This window comes from Lampetra planeri, chromosome 49, assembly GCF_965212315.1.
Source record: "Lampetra planeri chromosome 49, kcLamPlan1.2.h2, whole genome shotgun sequence".
Taxonomy (NCBI): Eukaryota; Metazoa; Chordata; class Hyperoartia; order Petromyzontiformes; family Petromyzontidae; genus Lampetra; species Lampetra planeri.
This window is the reverse complement of record NC_136155.1, coordinates 9,484,777-9,505,771: the sequence shown is the minus strand read 5'-3', so window position 1 is coordinate 9,505,771 and position 20,995 is coordinate 9,484,777. Positions and strand designations below refer to the sequence as shown.

Genomic DNA, 20,995 nt, shown 5'->3' with positions numbered 1-20,995 from the left:
ACTGAGCACAGCCAGCAATGACACCCGCAGTGTCACACTGAGCACAGCCAGCAATGACACCCGCAGTGTCACACTGAGCACAACCAGCAATGACACCCGCAGTGTCACACCGAGCACAGCCAGCAATGACACCTGCAGTGTCACACTGAGCCACAACCAGCAATGACACCCGCAGTGTCACACTGAGCCACAGCCAGCAATGACACCTGCAGTGTCACACTGAGCACAACCAGCAATGACACCTGCAGTGTCACACTGAGCCACAACCAGCAATGACACCCGCAGTGTCACACTGAGCCACAGCCAGCAATGACACCTGCAGTGTCACACTGAGCACAACCAGCAATGACACCTGCAGTGTCACACTGAGCCACAGCCAGCAATGACACCCGCAGTGTCACACTGAGCACAGCCAGCAATGACACACGCAGTGTCACACTGAGCACAGCCAGCAATGACACACGCAGTGTCACACTAAGCACAGCCAGCAATGACACCTGCAGTGTCACACTGAGCACAACCAGCAATGACACCCGCAGTGTCACACTGAGCACAGCCAGCAATGACACCTGCAGTGTCACACTGAGCACAACCAGCAATGACACCTGCAGTGTCACACTGAGCACAACCAGCAATGACACCCGCAGTGTCACACTGAGCACAGCCAGCAATGACACCTGCAGTGTCACACTGAGCACAACCAGCAATGACACCCGCAGTGTCACACTAAGCACAGCCAGCAATGACACCTGCAGTGTCACACAGAGCACAACCAGCAATGACACCTGCAGTGTCACACTGAGCACAACCAGCAATGACACCCGCAGTGTCACACTGAGCACAGCCAGCAATGACACCCGCAGTGTCACACTGAGCACAGCCAGCAATGACACACGCAGTGTCACACTTAGCACAACCAGCAATGACACCCGCAGTGTCACACTGAGCACAGCCAGCAATGACACCCGCAGTGTCACACTGAGCACAGCCAGCAATGACACCCGCAATGTCACACTGAGCCACAACCAGCAATGACACCCGCAGTGTCACACTGAGCACAGCCAGCAATGACACCCGCAGTGTCACACTGAGCACAACCAGCAATGACACCCGCAGTGTCACACTGAGCCACAGCCAGCAATGACACCCGCAGTGTCACACTGAGCACAGCCAGCAATGACACCTGCAGTGTCACACTGAGCACAGCCAGCAATGACACCCGCAGTGTCACACTGAGCCACAGCCAGCAATGACACCTGCAGTGTCACACTGAGCACAGCCAGCAATGACACCCGCAGTGTCACACTGAGCCACAGCCAGCAATGACACCCGCAGTGTCACACTGAGCACAGCCAGCAATGACACCCGCAGTGTCACACTGAGCACAGCCAGCAATGACACCCGCAATGTCACACTGAGCCACAACCAGCAATGACACCCGCAGTGTCACACTGAGCACAGCCAGCAATGACACCCGCAGTGTCACACTGAGCACAACCAGCAATGACACCCGCAGTGTCACACTGAGCCACAGCCAGCAATGACACCCGCAGTGTCACACTGAGCACAGCCAGCAATGACACCTGCAGTGTCACAATGAGCACAGCCAGCAATGACACCCGCAGTGTCACACTGAGCCACAGCCAGCAATGACACCTGCAGTGTCACACTGAGCACAGCCAGCAATGACACCCGCAGTGTCACACTGAGCCAGAGCCAGCAATGACACCCGCAGTGTCACACTGAGCACAGCCAGCAATGACACCCGCAGTGTCACACTGAGCACAGCCAGCAATGACACCCGCAGTGTCACACTGAGCACAGCCAGCAATGACACCCGCAGTGTCACACTGAGCCACAACCAGCAATGACACCCGCAGTGTCACACTGAGCCACAGCCAGCAATGACACCCGCAGTGTCACACTGAGCACAGCCAGCAATGACACCCGCAGTGTCACACTGAGCACAGCCAGCAATGACACCCGCAGTGTCACACTGAGCACAGCCAGCAATGACACCTGCAGTGTCACACTGAGCACAGCCAGCAATGACAACTGCAGTGTCACACTGAGCACAGCCAGCAATGACACCTGCAGTGTCACACTGAGCACAGCCAGCAATGACACCTGCAGTGTCACACTGAGCACAGCCAGCAATGACACCTGCAGTGTCACACTGAGCACAACCAGCAATGACACCCGCAGTGTCACACTGAGCACAACCAGCAATGACACCCGCAGTGTCACACTTAGCACAGCCAGCAATGACACCCGCAGTGTCACACTTAGCACAACCAGCAATGACACCCGCAGTGTCACACTGAGCACAGCCAGCAATGACACCCGCAGTGTCACACTGAGCACAACCAGCAATGACACCCGCAGTGTCACACTTAGCACAGCCAGCAATGACACCCGCAGTGTCACACTGAGCACAGCCAGCAATGACACCCGCAGTGTCACACTGAGCACAGCCAGCAATGACACCTGCAGTGTCACACTGAGCACAACCAGCAATGACACCCGCAGTGTCACACTGAGCACAGCCAGCAATGACACCTGCAGTGTCACACTGAGCACAGCCAGCAATGACACCTGCAGTGTCACACTGAGCACAGCCAGCAATGACACCTGCAGTGTCACACTGAGCACAACCAGCAATGACACCCGCAGTGTCACACTGAGCCACAACCAGCAATGACACCTGCAGTGTCACACTGAGCACAACCAGCAATGACACCCGCAGTGTCACACTGAGCACAGCCAGCAATGACACCCGCAGTGTCACACTGAGCACAGCCAGCAATGACACACGCAGTGTCACACTTAGCACAACCAGCAATGACACCTGCAGTGTCACACTGAGCACAGCCAGCAATGACACCCGCAGTGTCACACTGAGCACAGCCAGCAATGACACCCGCAATGTCACACTGAGCCACAACCAGCAATGACACCCGCAGTGTCACACTGAGCACAGCCAGCAATGACACCCGCAGTGTCACACTGAGCACAACCAGCAATGACACCCGCAGTGTCACACTGAGCCACAGCCAGCAATGACACCCGCAGTGTCACACTGAGCACAGCCAGCAATGACACCTGCAGTGTCACACTGAGCACAGCCAGCAATGACACCCGCAGTGTCACACTGAGCCACAGCCAGCAATGACACCTGCAGTGTCACACTGAGCACAGCCAGCAATGACACCCGCAGTGTCACACTGAGCCACAGCCAGCAATGACACCCGCAGTGTCACACTGAGCACAGCCAGCAATGACACCCGCAGTGTCACACTGAGCACAGCCAGCAATGACACCCGCAATGTCACACTGAGCCACAACCAGCAATGACACCCGCAGTGTCACACTGAGCACAGCCAGCAATGACACCCGCAGTGTCACACTGAGCACAACCAGCAATGACACCCGCAGTGTCACACTGAGCCACAGCCAGCAATGACACCCGCAGTGTCACACTGAGCACAGCCAGCAATGACACCTGCAGTGTCACAATGAGCACAGCCAGCAATGACACCCGCAGTGTCACACTGAGCCACAGCCAGCAATGACACCTGCAGTGTCACACTGAGCACAGCCAGCAATGACACCCGCAGTGTCACACTGAGCCACAGCCAGCAATGACACCCGCAGTGTCACACTGAGCACAGCCAGCAATGACACCCGCAGTGTCACACTGAGCACAGCCAGCAATGACACCCGCAGTGTCACACTGAGCACAGCCAGCAATGACACCCGCAGTGTCACACTGAGCCACAACCAGCAATGACACCCGCAGTGTCACACTGAGCCACAGCCAGCAATGACACCCGCAGTGTCACACTGAGCACAGCCAGCAATGACACCCGCAGTGTCACACTGAGCACAGCCAGCAATGACACCCGCAGTGTCACACTGAGCACAGCCAGCAATGACACCTGCAGTGTCACACTGAGCACAGCCAGCAATGACAACTGCAGTGTCACACTGAGCACAGCCAGCAATGACACCTGCAGTGTCACACTGAGCACAGCCAGCAATGACACCTGCAGTGTCACACTGAGCACAGCCAGCAATGACACCTGCAGTGTCACACTGAGCACAGCCAGCAATGACACCTGCAGTGTCACACTGAGCACAACCAGCAATGACACCCGCAGTGTCACACTGAGCACAACCAGCAATGACACCCGCAGTGTCACACTTAGCACAGCCAGCAATGACACCCGCAGTGTCACACTTAGCACAACCAGCAATGACACCCGCAGTGTCACACTGAGCACAACCAGCAATGACACCCGCAGTGTCACACTGAGCACAACCAGCAATGACACCCGCAGTGTCACACTTAGCACAGCCAGCAATGACACCCGCAGTGTCACACTGAGCACAGCCAGCAATGACACCCGCAGTGTCACACTGAGCACAGCCAGCAATGACACCTGCAGTGTCACACTGAGCACAACCAGCAATGACACCCGCAGTGTCACACTGAGCACAGCCAGCAATGACACCTGCAGTGTCACACTGAGCACAGCCAGCAATGACACCTGCAGTGTCACACTGAGCACAGCCAGCAATGACACCTGCAGTGTCACACTGAGCACAGCCAGCAATGACACCCGCAGTGTCACACTGAGCACAACCAGCAATGACACCCGCAGTGTCACACTGAGCACAGCCAGCAATGACACCCGCAGTGTCACACTGAGCCACAACCAGCAATGACACCTGCAGTGTCACACTGAGCACAACCAGCAATGACACCTGCAGTGTCACACTGAGCCACAACCAGCAATGACACCTGCAGTGTCACACTGAGCCACAACCAGCAATGACACCTGCAGTGTCACACTGAGCCACAACCAGCAATGACACCTGCAGTGTCACACTGAGCCACAACCAGCAATGACACCTGCAGTGTCACACTGAGCCACAACCATCAATGACACCCGCAGTGTCACACTGAGCCACAACCAGCAATGACACCTGCAGTGTCACACTGAGCCACAACCAGCAATGACACCTGCAGTGTCACACTGAGCCACAACCAGCAATGACACCCGCAGTTTCACACTGAGCCACAACCAGCAATGACACCTGCAGTGTCACACTGAGCCACAACCAGCAATGACACCTGCAGTGTCACACTGAGCCACAACCAGCAATGACACCCGCAGTGTCACACTGAGCCACAACCAGCAATGACACCCGCAGTGTCACACTGAGCCACAACCAGCAATGACACCCGCAGTGTCACACTGAGCCACAGCCAGCAATGACACCCGCAGTGTCACACTGAGCACAACCAGCAATGACACCCGCAGTGTCACACTGAGCCACAACCAGCAATGACACCCGCAGTGTCACACTGAGCACAACCAGCAATGACACCCGCAGTGTCACACTGAGCCACAACCAGCAATGACACCCGCAGTGTCACACTGAGCCACAGCCAGCAATGACACCTGCAGTGTCACACTGAGCCACAACCAGCAATGACACCTGCAGTGTCACACTGAGCCACAACCAGCAATGACACCCGCAGTGTCACACTGAGCCACAACCAGCAATGACACCCGCAGTGTCACACTGAGCCACAACCAGCAATGACACCCGCAGTGTCACACTGAGCCACAACCAGCAATGACACCTGCAGTGTCACACTGAGCCACAACCAGCAATGACACCCGCAGTGTCACACTGAGCCACAACCAGCAATGACACCCGCAGTGTCACACTGAGCCACAGCCAGCAATGACACCCGCAGTGTCACACTGAGCACAACCAGCAATGACACCCGCAGTGTCACACTGAGCCACAACCAGCAATGACACCCGCAGTGTCACACTGAGCCACAACCAGCAATGACACCCGCAGTGTCACACTGAGCCACAGCCAGCAATGACACCTGCAGTGTCACACTGAGCCACAACCAGCAATGACACCTGCAGTGTCACCAACTGAAACCATCAAAAGCAAATATTTTCTAATGAAAATGATTCGTGACGTAATATAAATTTTTTAGTAATCTATGCAAAGTAATTTGGTCATACTTGTTGCTTTTGATAAACTAAAGGTCCAGCACTCTGAAAACCCGCCTCTGACCACAACTCCGTTGCTGGGGCTCTCTCGAGACAAAGCTCCTTAACTTTTGCATTTTCTTCGTGGAGGCAAAACCCAGTCCATCCCAGGTAATCCCAATATTCCTGGCGACTGGCTGAAAAACCTTTGGAAGCAGTTACCGCTCGCCCAGATCCAGGCTTTCTCAGCTTAACCAAACCGGCTGTCTGAATTGTCGGTCCCAGCAAGCTGGCAAGCCCAGCAAGGGCACACCCTGGCTCTCTCTGCCCAGGATAAATAGGCAAGCAAACTCGTGTGTCATTTTTTGTAACCGTGGAGGGCCATGCCATCAGGTTGTCGCAGCACTTCAACAAGACAATCCTTTGTCCATTGCCACTGCTCCTAGAGGCTACATAGATATCCGTACAGCCCTGAATTTGAATACAGTAAAACCTTGGATTGCGAGCATAATTCGTTCCAGAAACGTGCTTGTAATCCAAAGCACTCGTATATCAAAGCGAATATCCCCATAAGAAATAATGGAAACTCAGATGATTCGTTCCACATCCCAAAAATATTCATGTAAAAATGATTAATACAAAATACCTTTTTATATTTGTATTATTTAAATTTAATATAAAGTAATCAAATTTATTAATCAAATTTAATCGAGGCTGGTGTGAGGGGGACTAAAGAGAGGAGAGGAGGGTTATTGTGTAGGACAACTTTCACTGTCACTAACGGAATCACTGCCATCTGTTGGCTCACTGGAATCTTTTTATTTTTGTGCGACTTTAAGAAGGAACCTATCCAATGACACTTGCTTTTGCCTCCTTTTGAGGATTTCGCGGAAATGTGACATTGCATTGTCGTTAAACAGATTCATCGCTCGCACTGCTACAGCCTTATTCGGGTGGTGCTTTTCTACTAAATTTTGCACTGGTTCCCACATTTTACACATCTCCCTAATCTCATTTGAAGTGAGGGATTCCTCCGTCTTTTTCTCCTCCTCCTCAGATGAGATCTCCTCCATATCCTCTTGATGTTGCTCGCAATGCAGATCCATCAGTTCGTCGGTGGTCAGCTCCTGGCCATGTTCCTCCACCAGCTCTTGAATGTCGTCCTCATTCACCTCCAGTCGCACGTCTTTCCCCAAGGACACAATTTCCTCGACAACTGGCGGCTCCTGTTCATGAGTAAACCCCTCAACGCAATCAGATCACAGTTTTCTCCAAGCAGAATTGAGGGTTCTCTTGGTGACCCCACCCCAGGCTTTATCGATGATCGAGGCAGTTTACGATGTGGAAATGATTTTTTCCAAAACTCTCGGAGGGTAAGGTTTGTTCCTTCGGTCACCTCGAAGCATCGCTGAAATAGTGCTTTGGTGTAAAGCTTTTTAAAGTTTGAAATGACCAGCTGATCCATGGGCTGGAGTAATGGAGTGGTGTTGGGAGGAAGGAACTTGACCTTAATGAACTCGAATTCCTCCAGTAAGTTGTCCTCAAGGCCTGGAGGACGAGCAAGAGCATTATCCATAACCAGCAAGACTTTTGAGTGGCAAATTATTTTCTAAAAGGTATTTCTTCACTGCAGGACCGAAGACCTCATTGATCCACTCAACAAACAAGATACGAGTAACCCAAGTCTTGCTGTTGGACCTCCACAACGTTTAACTGGCTCTTCTGCACCTTGCATTTCTTGAAGGCTTGTGGATTCTCGAAATGATACACGAGCAGGGGCTTGACTTTGAAATCACCGCTTGCATTAGCACACAACAAGAGGGTGAGACGGTCTTTCATGGGCTTGTGACCGGGCATTGCATTCTCTTCTGCTGTAATGTAGGTCCTCTTTGGCATCTTTTTCCAAAAAAGCCCCGTCTCATCGCAGTTAAAAACTTGCTGCGGCAGGTAACACTCGGAAACCATGAGCTTCTGGAGCTCGGCAGCGAACGCCTCAGCTGCCTTAGCGTCCGAACACGCAGCCTCTCCGTGCCTCACAACACTATGGATGCCACTTCTCCTCTTAAAGTTATCAAACCATCGCCTGCTCGCCTCGATGCCTTCTTCGTTTTCTGTCGACGTACCTGGCAGTTTACTTACGAGGTCGGCGTACAAGTCCTTTGCCTTCTCGCAGATAAAGTTCTCGGTCTCAGTATCACCTGCTAGTTGATTCCGTTTATCCACACGAGAAGCAACTTTTCTACATCTTCCAGAACACGTGGCCGTTGCTTTGATACTCTCGTGACTCATTTTGCTGCATCTAGCCCCCTTATTTCTTCTTTAATACTGTGCAAATCGTCCACGTAGACTTGTTATAAAATCTTGCGATGTCGGTCACTCGCATACCTTATTCGTGCTTCGATGATTTCCTTCTTAACTTCCACAGTAATCATCTCCTTCTTCTTACCGCCTTCCTTTTCAACCTTTTTCTTCATGGGTGCCATTGTTGCAGTACAGTTACTAAAGAACAGTCACTACACTTGGACACTAGATAAAAAAAATGCTTCACGCACACACGTGGTCACAACACTATAGTAAACAGTATATTGTATGCTCGCACGGATATTGACTATACGAGTGAGGCACGCCGACTGAGACCGAGCATTGGAGACGATTACCCACAATCCCGCAGTGAGAGAGAGAAGAACCATTGGCTCAGTTGTGATCACGTATTCTGTATGTACTACAGTACTCGTATTGCAAGACCTCGCTCGTTTATCAATTATTATTAATAAAAAAAATTTGCTCGTCTTGCAAAACACTCGCAGACCAAGTTACTCGCATTCCAAGGTTTTACTCTATATTGATACTGCTCCTTCTGTTCTTCTGGCGACCATCTGCCCTGTGAAAGCTCTGTGCTTTGGTAGCACGCTTTCCATTCTGAACGTGCTCGCCTGTCTCCACCACTGCCTGTTGCTCCTTCAAGAAGCCGCGGGGGAATGCCCTCCCACCTGCAAGAGAGGGACGACTCAAGCCACCGTAAGAGGTTCTGGTCTCACCGGCTGGGAGAGCTTCACAAAGTGCCTCAAGGTCACCCCTGCAAGGGGTCTCTACCCATGCGGTCAGGAAGCACCACTGCGTGGCTCCTCATAGGTAGCCTGGCCCAAGGGGACCACGTCTACCATCGCCGTCACATAGTCCAGGGGGTTACCAGGGTGTGCCTTGCACTTTGGCTGTCTCCGCTCGGAGGCATCTGACCTTTTCGCACTGTCGGCGAGTGGTCACTGCAGTGCCGATCGTGTCCTCCAGGAGGCCTGGACTTGGGTACACGTCGATGCCGTCCTTTCACAGATGAGCGATGAACGCGACCAACACCTTCGTGGTGGATAGATGTTAACTCCATGGCCTGGTATTCAGGAGGTCGTGGGTTCAATCCCGATCCTGACGCCTGCTGTATATTTGGAGTTGGCATGTCTCTCTTCCGTGATCGCGCTGATTTTTCTCCGGGTCCTCCAGTTTTTCCCTCCACATTTAGAAAAATGCGTTTAGAGTATTTGGCTGCTATAAATTTCCACGTGATAGGCTACTTTGTTGATCTATCATTTGTGGCCAGGTCGCTTCTGAAAAAGAGCTACAGTAACTCAGTGGGCCTTACCTGGTAAAGTAAAAAATGGTTTAGTTTTAAATACCCTCGAGGAGAATGTGTCCGAGTGGAAGGACCAGGAAGTCCCAGCTCATCCTGCGATTCTGTAGCGCAAAAATTGTGGTTGCTTTTGAAAATCGACACATACAGGCTCGTGCCTTTCTAACGATGTCAATAAATGGGGTTTGCAACGGCAATATCTGCCGAATCTGCTGAGCCTCATTGGATCCAGGATGACTCTGTAACCCCCCAGATGCTTTGGATCCAAATGAATCACGAGCAGGAACCCAACTTGCGCTGCACTCTCGAGACCTCTCGTACAGCCGCCATCTCCAAGAGTCCGGATGTTTCATGTCCATAAGTCTCCCTTGCCATGGGTATACGAAGGGAATTGCTTTCATAGACAGAGACGCCCCAGAGCAGACCCAGTGATATGCAGCTCGTACCCAGGCCTGATTAATATAGTAATACCTCAATATGCGAATACTGGATATAGGAAGTTTCAACATACAGAGACTCCGACTAACAAACGTTTGACTTATGACTTACGAAATATGAACACACCTTTCCGTATGTCCAGTTGCCTGTTTTGACCGAGTCGTAAGTTCACCGCTGCGCAATAGATGGCAGTGGGTGGCATCTATATCTGCAGAACGTGAATAACCTGTGGCATCTACAGCTACAGGAGATTATACAACTTTTAAAGCCATTCCCCATGTTTAGTGGACATGCCGTACAACATGTTTGAAATCGACAGGAGTAAAGTTGGACTCACAAACAAATCGAATTACTAAGACCTCTGGAACCTAACTCGTTCGTAAGTAGAGGAGTCCCTGCAATGAGCTTTGGATTTATTCTCATTATATTAAGGGATTTAAAAAAGGTAAAATAATAAAGAAATATACTGAAATAAATAAAAACAATTGTAATTATGTTTCCTGAACGTTGCGCATCGCGATGAGTCACAGAACGTTTGTTAACATTCGTCTCGGCCAATCAGCACGCAACGCACTACGTAATGGAGCTGTGGTATTTGGTGGGCAATGCAACCTTACAACTGCACCCAAGACTACACTGGTGAGTGTGAATATATTTTACAGTGCACGGTTTCTTATATTTATGTTAGTTTTACATTTTAATACTGTACAGCATAACATATATATTTCTTCAATATGAATGGTAAGTTCTTCTTGGTTCTTTCGGTAAAGTCACGTAGAAGGGAAGTAATAAAATAATAAAAATAAAACATAATAAAACAATTCTCACGACGTTTCGGCCACAACGCAAGCAGCCGTCCTCAGGCGAAGAATGAAACACCACCAAGCTTGGAGCATATATTTAAGCTGGGTTAGAGGGGGGGAGGTGGGAAGAAGAGCGCCTAGACAAAATAATTTGCATATCAAGAGGAATTCAGCATATGGAAAATGCGTAGGAGGTGGGCTGGGGGGGTTCCAAATCAATACTATGCCCGTGCATTATGCAGGATTAGCAGCATCAAAGGGGGGGGGGGGAGGGGGGTAGCATTAACAAAGGAAAGGAATGTTAATAGTATGTAGCTGCAGTTACTAAACCACCACGTAAAAAACTAAAGTATAAACTGCATAACAAACTAAAGTATAAACTACATAGCATCATCAGTATACTTACTATATTCTACAATAAGCTGAGTTACTAACAGTAAGTAATACATACAAAATTCTACGTTGTAAAAAATTATATAATATGCTTCCATCTAAACTTTATTCTCTTACATCACACGCGTCTATACCGTACTATATGCGTTGTGGCCGAAACGTCGTGAGAATTGTTTTATTATGTTTTATTTTTATTATTTTATTACTTCCCTTCTACGTGACTTTACCGAAAGAACCAAGAAGATGAATCCCTGCAGTCACGAAAGCTTTAAATCGAAATTGAATGGTAAGTTATTAAGTGTTTATCATATGAAATGGTTTGTTACAAAGGCTGAGAACGCATCCGTGGTCTCAGACGAAAAAAGAATGGGCGGACCAGGTGTGATGGTTGCAGACTCCAGGATCCAGTTTTCTACTCCTCTAAAGAACCTTGCCACCCATAATCGACCACAATATCTCATTTGACCACCAATTTTCATATCAGGGCTCTACAACACATTCGGCCACTTTTGAGCCAACACCGTGGCGTGTAGCATAGTATTGATGAGGCTCGATTATTGTAGTGCGCAACTCGACGAGACGTCTGGTAACAACATGACTACGCTGCAGTGCGTACACAAATTTTTGGCAAATGTGACGGGTACTGCAATGTCTGACCATGTCCGTCCGGTGCTCGCTGAGCTGCATTGGCTTCTGGTTGCTGAACTAATACATTATAAGGTCGCGCTCCTTACAAAGTAGTCACCACAAATGAACCACGACACCTAGCTAATCTCATTAAATAACATAAACCATCACACGAACTCAGATAATCCTCACAGCGGCTTTTGGCTGGCCATGAAACAAAGACGGTCACCACATCGTGCGCTCAGATGCGCTTCTGCAAGCCATATGGAACACTCGTCCTTCCGTTATTAGGAAGCCGCTGGAGCTGTGCACTTTTAAATCATCTCGATTGACAAACTAATTACTTTAGAACTAAATTTTGCGTTTACTTTGTTGTCCTTCCTCCACACCTCTGATTAGCAGTGGGCTACGTACAGTGCAAAAGAAGTTCAACATACAAACATCCCAATAGTACTGTTATATGTTATTCAATATACAGTAAAACCTTGGATTGCGAGCATAATTCGTTCCCGGAAACGTGTTTGTAATCCAAAGCACTCGTATATCAGTTGTGATCACATGACACTCGACAAACAAAGCGTATACACGTACTACTCGTATTGCAAGACCTTGCTCGTTTATTAAATAAATATTTATTTTAAAAAATTTGCTCGTCTTGCAAAACACTCGCAGACCAAGTTACTTTCAATCCAAGGTTTTACTGTACGAAGTTTTTATACATACAAACGAAGCTCAAGGAAGGCATCTGCTTCGTACATCGAGATATTACTGACCTCTGGACTCACTCGCCCAGAGTGATCCTCTCCCTATCTGCCAGGTTCGGAGCGTAGCACGCTAACTGCTATACTACCCGCTCCCCGTTATAAGGAATGTATACACCATGTATAACACATGCAAGCCAAGACACACGTAGGCATGTAAACAGTACAGATACAAAAAACAAATTCACAGTTTACAACAAAGAAATGTCTAATAAACGCGCAACAATACCATTTCCTTGACGTAGCAGTATTTCTCAGAAATGGCATCCGACAAGAAGTCGCACGCTCCGGCCGACCATTCCGCGCTGCCGCCTGTTGGCCTGGAAAAGGAGACGGTCAGAGGTATGCACACACACACACATGCACTCAACTACAGTGGCCTCTCGATTGTCCGCGTGCGATTTCTCCAATTTGCGGATTAACTGCGCGCACCGGAGATTGACAAATTAATAACTCGTGGATTTTCCCCTGAAGCCCAAATTAATCATGTTAAAACAGTTATATATTACTTTGTTTTTTTCGGTAAAATCACGTAGGTAAAAAATGTAATAAATGAAAACAACTAAATTAAATCACGACGTTTCGGAGGCAACACAAGCTTCCGTCTTCAGGTGGAACCGTAACAGCCAAAATCACTTACAGAGTATGAATCCTTGCCGTCACGGAAGTTTCAAATCTACAGTTATATATTGTTATTCTTGGAAATGTTTATTAACAGTAACGTGTTTAAACCGAACAAATACAGGTAAGTCCCGACTTACGATGGCGATGCGTTACGATGACCCAATCCTAAGTCGAAAATATCGTAAGTCGAAAATGGCCCAGCCTACCCAGGAGTCTTAAAGAATGGTGATAATTTAGCAAAACAGAGCAATTTACAGTACCGTACTGTATAAACGATATACTGTATGTATTTATTGATTACAATACTGTATTGTACAGTAAAATGTAAAGTAAAAAAAACCAAGGTAAATTCTTAGCCTACCTATTATGAACTGCAATTTCATGGAAAGTTTTTTCAGGAAACAATCCTATCTGCTATAAAAACTTTTAACATGCATTGAACACCGAGAGAACTTAACTCCGTCGACCGCTGGTGAGAGTGAGAGGCATCACCACACAAGGCAGGAGATCCCTACAGTACATCCCGGCAGCGTCCCAACGTACAGTGTCGTACCTCGTACGCTGCTGCGTTTGCCTGCCGCACGAAATGTAAAATATTTGACAATTTTGTCATATCGCTATCGCCATCGTAAGATCAAAATATCGTAAGTCGGGGACCATCGTAAGTCGGGGACTACCTGCACATGCTCTGGTTCATCCGAAATCCACGCGTATCGCTCTGCAATAGTACCGTATTTTCCCGCAGACGCATACACCCCGCAAAAATAGCGTTTAGTGTCCAAAAAAATTCAGATAACCCGCACCTCCATATACCCCGCATGCATTCATATATTTAATGTCGTTACCGCAGCTTAATTCCATCATATTAATACGAAGTTAACTTTCGTAATACATTCCACTATTAATTGTTAACATTAAAATCATAACGTGCACAAAGAAAACAAACTAACCGGAAACAAGTGAACCTAAAACAGTAAATGAGTAACAAAAGTAAATATCCAATAAATAAGAAACATAACTGGTAGATAAGTACAGTTTTAGCACTGCTAGATTGCGCACAGCGCAGACAATAGCGGCACTACGGTAACTCCGTTGCCTCGCCCCCAACTCCCCCCACCTCTCTCTCCCCCAGCTGCCCCACCCCCCACCTCTCTCTCCCCCCAGCTGCCCCACCCCCCACCTCTCTTCCCCAAGCTGCCCCACCCCCCACCTCTCTCTCTCCCCCAGCTGCCCCACCCACCACCTCTCTCTCCCCCAGCTGCCCCACCCCCCACCTCTCTCTCCCCCAGCTGCCCCACCCCCCACCTCTCTCTCCCCCAGCTGCCCCACCCCCCACCTCTCTCTCGCCCAGCTGCCCCACCCCCCACCTCTCTCCCCCCAGCTGCCCCACCCCCCACCTCTCTCTCCCCCCAGCTGCCCCACCCTCCACCTCTCTCTCCCCCAGCTGCCCCACCCCCCACCTCTCTCTCCCCCAGCTGCCCCACCCCCCACCTCTCTCCCCCCAGCTGCCCCACCCCCCACCTCTCTCTCCCCCCAGCTGCCCCACCCCCCACCTCTCTCCCCCCAGCTGCCCCACCCCCCCACCCCCGACCTCTCTCTCCCCAGCTGCCCCACCCCCCACCTCTCTCTCCCCCCAGCTGCCCCACCCCCCACCTCTCTCTCCCCCAGCTGCCCCACCCCCCACCTCTCTCCCCCCAGCTGCCCCACCCCCCCACCTCTCTCCCCCCCAGCTGCCTCACCCCCCACCTCTCTCTCCCCCCAGCTGCCCCACCCCCCACCTCTCTCTTCCCCAGCTGCCCCACCCCCCACCTCTCTCTCCCCCAGCTGCCCCACCCCCCACCTCTCTCTCCCCCAGCTGCCAAACCCCCCACCTCTCTCTCCCCCAGCTGCCCCACCCCCCACCTCTCTCTCCCCCAGCTGCCCCACCCCCCCACCTCTCTCTCCCCCAGCTGCCCCACCCCCCACCTCTCTCTCCCCCAGCTGCCCCACCCCCCCCACCTCTCTCTCCCCCAGCTGCCCCACCCCCCACCTCTCTCTCCCCCAGCTGCCCCACCCCCCACCTCTCTCTCCCCCAGCTGCCCCACCCCCCACCTCTCTCTCCCCCAGCTGCCCCACCCCCCACCTCTCTCTCCCCCAGCTGCCCCACCCCCCACCTCTCTCCCCCCAGCTGCCCCACCCCCCACCTCTCTCTCCCCCAGCTGCCCCACCCCCCACCTCTCTCTCCCCCAGCTGCCCCACCCCCCACCTCTCTCTCCACCCAGCTGCCCCACCCCCCACCTCTCTCCCCCCAGCTGCCCCACCCCCCACCTCTCTCTCCCCCCAGCTGCCCCACCCCCCACCTCTCTCTCCCCCAGCTGCCCCACCCCCCACCTCTCTCTCCCCCAGCTGCCAAACCCCCCACCTCTCTCTCCCCCAGCTGCCCCACACCCACCTCTCTCTCCCCCAGCTGCCCCACCCCCCACCTCTCTCTCCCCAGCTGCCCCACCCCCCACCTCTCTCTCCCCAGCTGCCCCACCCCCCACCTCTCTCTCCCGCACCTGCCCCACCCCCCACCTCTCTCTCCCCCAGCTGCCCCACCCCCCACCTCTCTCTCCCCCAGCTGCCCCACCCCCCACCTCTCTCCCCCCAGCTGCCCCACCCCCCACCTCTCTCTACCCAGCTGCCCCACCCCCCACCTCTCTCTCCCCCCCACCTCTCTCTCCCCCAGCTGCCCCACCCCCCACCTCTCTCTCCCCCAGCTGCACCACCCCCCACCTCTCTCTCCCCCAGCTGCCCCACCCCCCACCTCTCTCTCCCCCAGCTGCCCCACCCCCCACCTCTCTCCCCCCAGCTGCCCCACCCCCCACCTCTCTCTCCCCCCAGCTGCCCCACCCAGCTGCCCCACCCTCCACCTCTCTCTCCCCCAGCTGCCCCACCCCCCACCTCTCTCTCCCCCAGCTGCCCCACCCCCCACCTCTCTCCCCCCAGCTGCCCCACCCCCCACCTCTCTCTCCCCCCAGCTGCCCCACCCCCCCACCTCTCTCCCCCCAGCTGCCCCACCCCCCACCTCTCTGCCCAGCTGCCCCAGCCCCCACCTCTCTCTCCCCCCAGCTGCCCCACCCCCCACCTCTCTCCCCCCAGCTGCCCCACCCCCCACCTCTCCCCCCCCAGCTGCCCCACCCCCCACCTCTCTCTCCCCCCAGCTGCCCCACCCCCCACCTCTCTCTCCCCCAGCTGCCCCACCCCCCACCTCTCTCTCCCCCAGCTGCCCCACCCCCCACCTCTCTCTCCCCTAGCTGCCCCACCCCCCACCTCTCTCTCTCCCCCGGCTGCCCCACCCCCCCACCTCTCTCTCCCCCAGCTGCCCCACCCCCCACCTCTGTCTCCCCCCAGCTGCCCCACCCCCTACCTCTCTCCCCCCAGCTCTGCCGTTGCCGGTAAACAGTGCGCGCACCTTCAAACATTGTCGTTTAATTGTACAGTACAAACAATTAATTTAAAACGTGATCACGTGTGCAATTTTAGTGCGAGTGGTTTATTCAGCAGTGCTTTAGTCAAAGGTAAGTGTTGCATAGTGGAAGTCCTATCATAATTTTTTTAAACGAGTTATGACATGTCACACGTGTAAAATATTTTTTGGGATAGCCCGCACCTCCATATACCCTGCAGGGTCTTGTGGTATACCCCGCGGGTTATATGCAGGAAAATACGGTAGTTGCAGATCTTTACAACAGTGGGTGGGAGTTTAATTGATGTTGATTGGCGTGGCTCTGCAGCTGTCCACTTCATGGGCTGAGTCTTCTGTGTGGGAGCAGCAAAGTGTTATCACTGAGCATGGCCATCGAATACTAATGATCGATCATTAGTATTCGTTCTAAATCGAAAGAATAATAATCGAAATCGTAAGTTGTGCTTCATTTTGAGTGATTTATCCGATAATTTAGTTTGTGGCACAGATGCACTGAAAATTTCTATTTTGGATTCATCTGCAATTTTGAATTGTCCGCGGCCGTCCTCCTCATCAATCAATAGCGAGGATAATGGAGAGTCGACTGTACTTGACACTCACATTGCCACTGCTTTGTGGCACTGAGAAACGAGCGAAAGCCCACGAGCACAAGGGGACGACATTCACCGGGCCGCAGACAAGTGACGTACACCAACTTGCCATATACTGCCACCTCTCAGCCCCGTGAGTTTACAGGCACGCGCTACCACCACGGTGGTCAACTTCGTAAACGCAATCACCTAAAACTACCACTCATTGATTACAAGACACACTTGCAGGTATGTAAACAGTACATAAATTAAATCTTGACTTAAAGCTTTTGTGACTGCAATAATTCATACTTAAATTCACAGTTTACAAAAAAACACTACAGAAAGGAGACTTTTTTTACCGTGGCATATACTATGTATAACAAAAAACGCAACGTTAAATACTTTATATTCTATGGTTCTTTCGGTAAAGTCACAGATAGAAAAAATAACAATAAAATAAAAATATTTTCTTTTTTGATTGGTATTCTTTTGTTATTTTTCTATCTACATGACTTTACCGAAAGAACCATAGAATAAGAAAATCCATGAGTTATTAATTAATGTAAAAATCTCAGATGCGCAGTTAATCCGCAAAACAGATAATCAACAAAGATGCGTTCACGAAGCCATCCATATATACAGACACAGACACAATTTCAACCGAGATGACGGTTTTAAACTCAGCAATCATTGGAATGATGTCATCAACCACTTTGAGTCATGACTTGATTTGTGTTTTCTTGTCCACCTCCACCGTCAGCAGTGTGGGTGTGTGGAGCGAGGTGCAATGCTTTGTTGGGGTAGACCTACTGCCCGTGTCGGAGACCTCTCCTATATTAATATTAGCTACCCCTCCCATCTCTAAACCTTTATAAACAGCCTGCATCAGCCGCTTTCCCCCTCTTTTTCTCCTGATGAGGATTTGCTTTGTATTATTTTTAATTCACTTTATTTTCATTTTTATTCTTTTATTGTTATTATTTTTTCAATCTACGTGACTTAACCGAAAGAACCATAGAATATGAATTCCTTGCAGTCACGAAAGTTTTAAGTCAAAATTTAAATACTTTCTTTTTTTAAAGGCTGAGTTTAAAAAGTCAATAAAAAATAGACTGCTTCTGATTTGTCCAGCACTCTGGATGAAATAATTAAGTGCAGCACTCCCAGGGTGGATAGAGACTGAGACTGCATGCCACCCCCATGCTACATTCTCGTAACGAGCCGACGACTGGCACTCGAGGGAGAAGGACCAACGTGAAGCGTTTAAAGACGACATCCATGAATCAAGAAAATCCATGCGGGGAGATGATTGGATGGAGATGGGATTCATGAAACCTTCAGGAAAATCACAAGACCATGTTTCTGGCCATGCGGACAGGCCGGCTTCAGGCAAATTGCAAACGTGTGAAAGGAAAGGGTTATAACATGTTACATCGTTCACACACGCGCGCACTTCTGCCGCGGCAGTGTGAACGCGGGTTGTGAGGGAGCGCTTACGTCAAGCGAGCGAGGCAGCAGTGCACCGCCATGGCGGGGTAGCGGCTGCACGCTGCGTCTATGGGGCGCAGCTCGCTCGGTGCCACCACCGCCGCATCTCCGTAGTCGAGCAGCAGCACCTGCACTCGGAGACCAGGCGGTGTGACAAACCGCACGCAGGCGTGTCAAGTTAGCCAGTCAAGTCAGTCAAGTTAGTTAATTAGTCAGTCGTTTGAGCGAGGAGCCCAGGTGGAGTGTCGGCAAGAAGCGTGGCGATTCACAATTCGCAACGGGCGCCTCCCTCCATCCACCCCACCCTCCTCGATTTTAGGAATGATCACAACTCGTGGGTCATGCGTCGATGGAAAATAATGCAGTCTCTTATCTCGCTTTCACCGTCTTGTTTCCAGTCTCTTTCGGTTTCTGCTCCCAAACGTAATGTTATCATGAAATAAAGTTTTGAAATATGGTAAAGTTGTTTCTCTTGTCCATGCCCACCCCCCACTGCTCCGACATTAAGTTCAACATGTAGCAATTCCCTCTCTACCCATAAGCCTCACTACTCAATAGTAAAGCCACACTTACTGTAGAGAGACACAAACAACGAAAAACACCCTCTCTGTATTTGCCCAAGAGCCACAAGTGGTCATTGTAGGTTTTGGCCGAGTGTCAGGAGGCCCCGCCTAGTCCAGAGCGAAGACAAAGGGGTGTGAGGCAACCCCGATGAAAAGGCAGCTCAGATGAGGAGCGAGCAGGAGCAGAAACAGCAGCAGTGAGTGAAGGAGGATCTCTAAGATGCCAGCACAGAATTTATTTACTTCACTAAATATTCTCTTCAGAGTTTAGTGAATACCCTGCACATCAGAGACCGGGGTGTGGCCCCGTGCCTGCCTCACGTTGTGTGCCGCTGCGATCCCGGGTCAGAACAGCAGCACGCAGACGCAGCTTCCCTGAGACCGAGCAGCAGAGACGGGCACTGGTGAGGAAGCTGGGGACTCGGAGGAGAAAGCCAGCCCAGACTCCCACCTCCTGTGACTCAGCATCAGTCTCGAGCTGCGACCCTGGGTAATGCATTGTAAACGGCGTCACAGCTGCTGAGACTGTGTCGTACGGTAGTGGCCTAGCGCCTTTTAACACGTAGTAGTAGTTTCATGACGCAATACCATCCAAAAGAGGTTTTTGTTGGGTTGGATCGCGTGAAAATTAATGTGTCATCAAACCCGCCACCACCCGACACAGCCAATTAGTAAGGTTTGTTACGTAAACAACTTGATGAAGATTGATGTGTAATTACTGTCGATACGTCACGGTACTTGATTTGTAAATGTTGTGGGTTTTCTCTCCAATACACACCGTGTGTACTGAATTTAGCACATTTTGTTTACGTAACAAACCTGACTAATTGGCAGTGTTGTGTGGGATGGCCGGTTTAACGACACATTTAGATCTACGTGATCCAACCCAAAATAATACATCAACTTCTCTTATGGACAACATTGGAGCGAAAGCGTCCTACGTTATAAACCCTGCACCATACCTCACCCAGGCAGACTATGCACTGTGATGGGTACCCACTGTCGCAATGACACATGGAAATCAGAAACGTGGACAACAAATGAAAACGGAGAGTGCAAAAAAAGAGACAGCTGTTCACAGTGGCGTGGAGAGATGGGATGCTGGAAATTTCACTGAGACACAAACAAAGGTACAGAGTAGATTAGACAACACGGGCAAATTAGAGACACAAATTTGAGCTTTACGCAGCAGTGATGATAATCATGATGATAAAAACAGAGATGCACACTCGGAACAAGGATAAGACAGAGAGAGAGAGGAAGAGGTGTGGATTGGAGGGGGGAACGCAAGTTGGACAAATCGCATTGAGCTCTAATGCAGCTGGGGATAGAGCAGAGCGCAGATTGTGAAAGCGCAGAGAGAAATGCCTGCTGGGAAAGATGCAGAAGAGGAAAGTGTGGATTAGATGACAAACCCACATTAAAGAAGTGTCGTTTTTTGGTTATTATCCATCAGCGGATAGATCATGGCTGATGAAGATGATGGATGAGTGACTTGGGTCCTGCCCTGATGTCGCCCGATTTCTCCACGCAACGTCATCGGCCAAGTACGTTAAGTCACACAATGGCTAAAAGGAGGCCAATATACAGTTCTGTCGATTATCCGATTTATGGATTAACCACACACCTGAGA

The 20,995-nt window shown here is 50.8% G+C and overlaps 1 protein-coding gene across 1 annotated transcript in view; it reads right to left on the bottom strand.

Annotated features, from left to right (window-relative positions):
• The window catches only part of LOC144734002 (uncharacterized), a 138,568-nt gene that overhangs the window by 57,212 nt on the left and 60,361 nt on the right, over positions 1–20,995 (bottom strand). Inside the window, exons 15-16 of the mRNA XM_078616031.1 lie at positions 18,809–18,927; positions 12,897–12,987 (exon numbers count right to left, since the gene is read on the bottom strand). Of these exons, the coding sequence (XP_078472157.1) occupies positions 12,897–12,987; positions 18,809–18,927 (210 nt within the window). The remainder of the gene's footprint in view (positions 1–12,896; positions 12,988–18,808; positions 18,928–20,995) is intronic.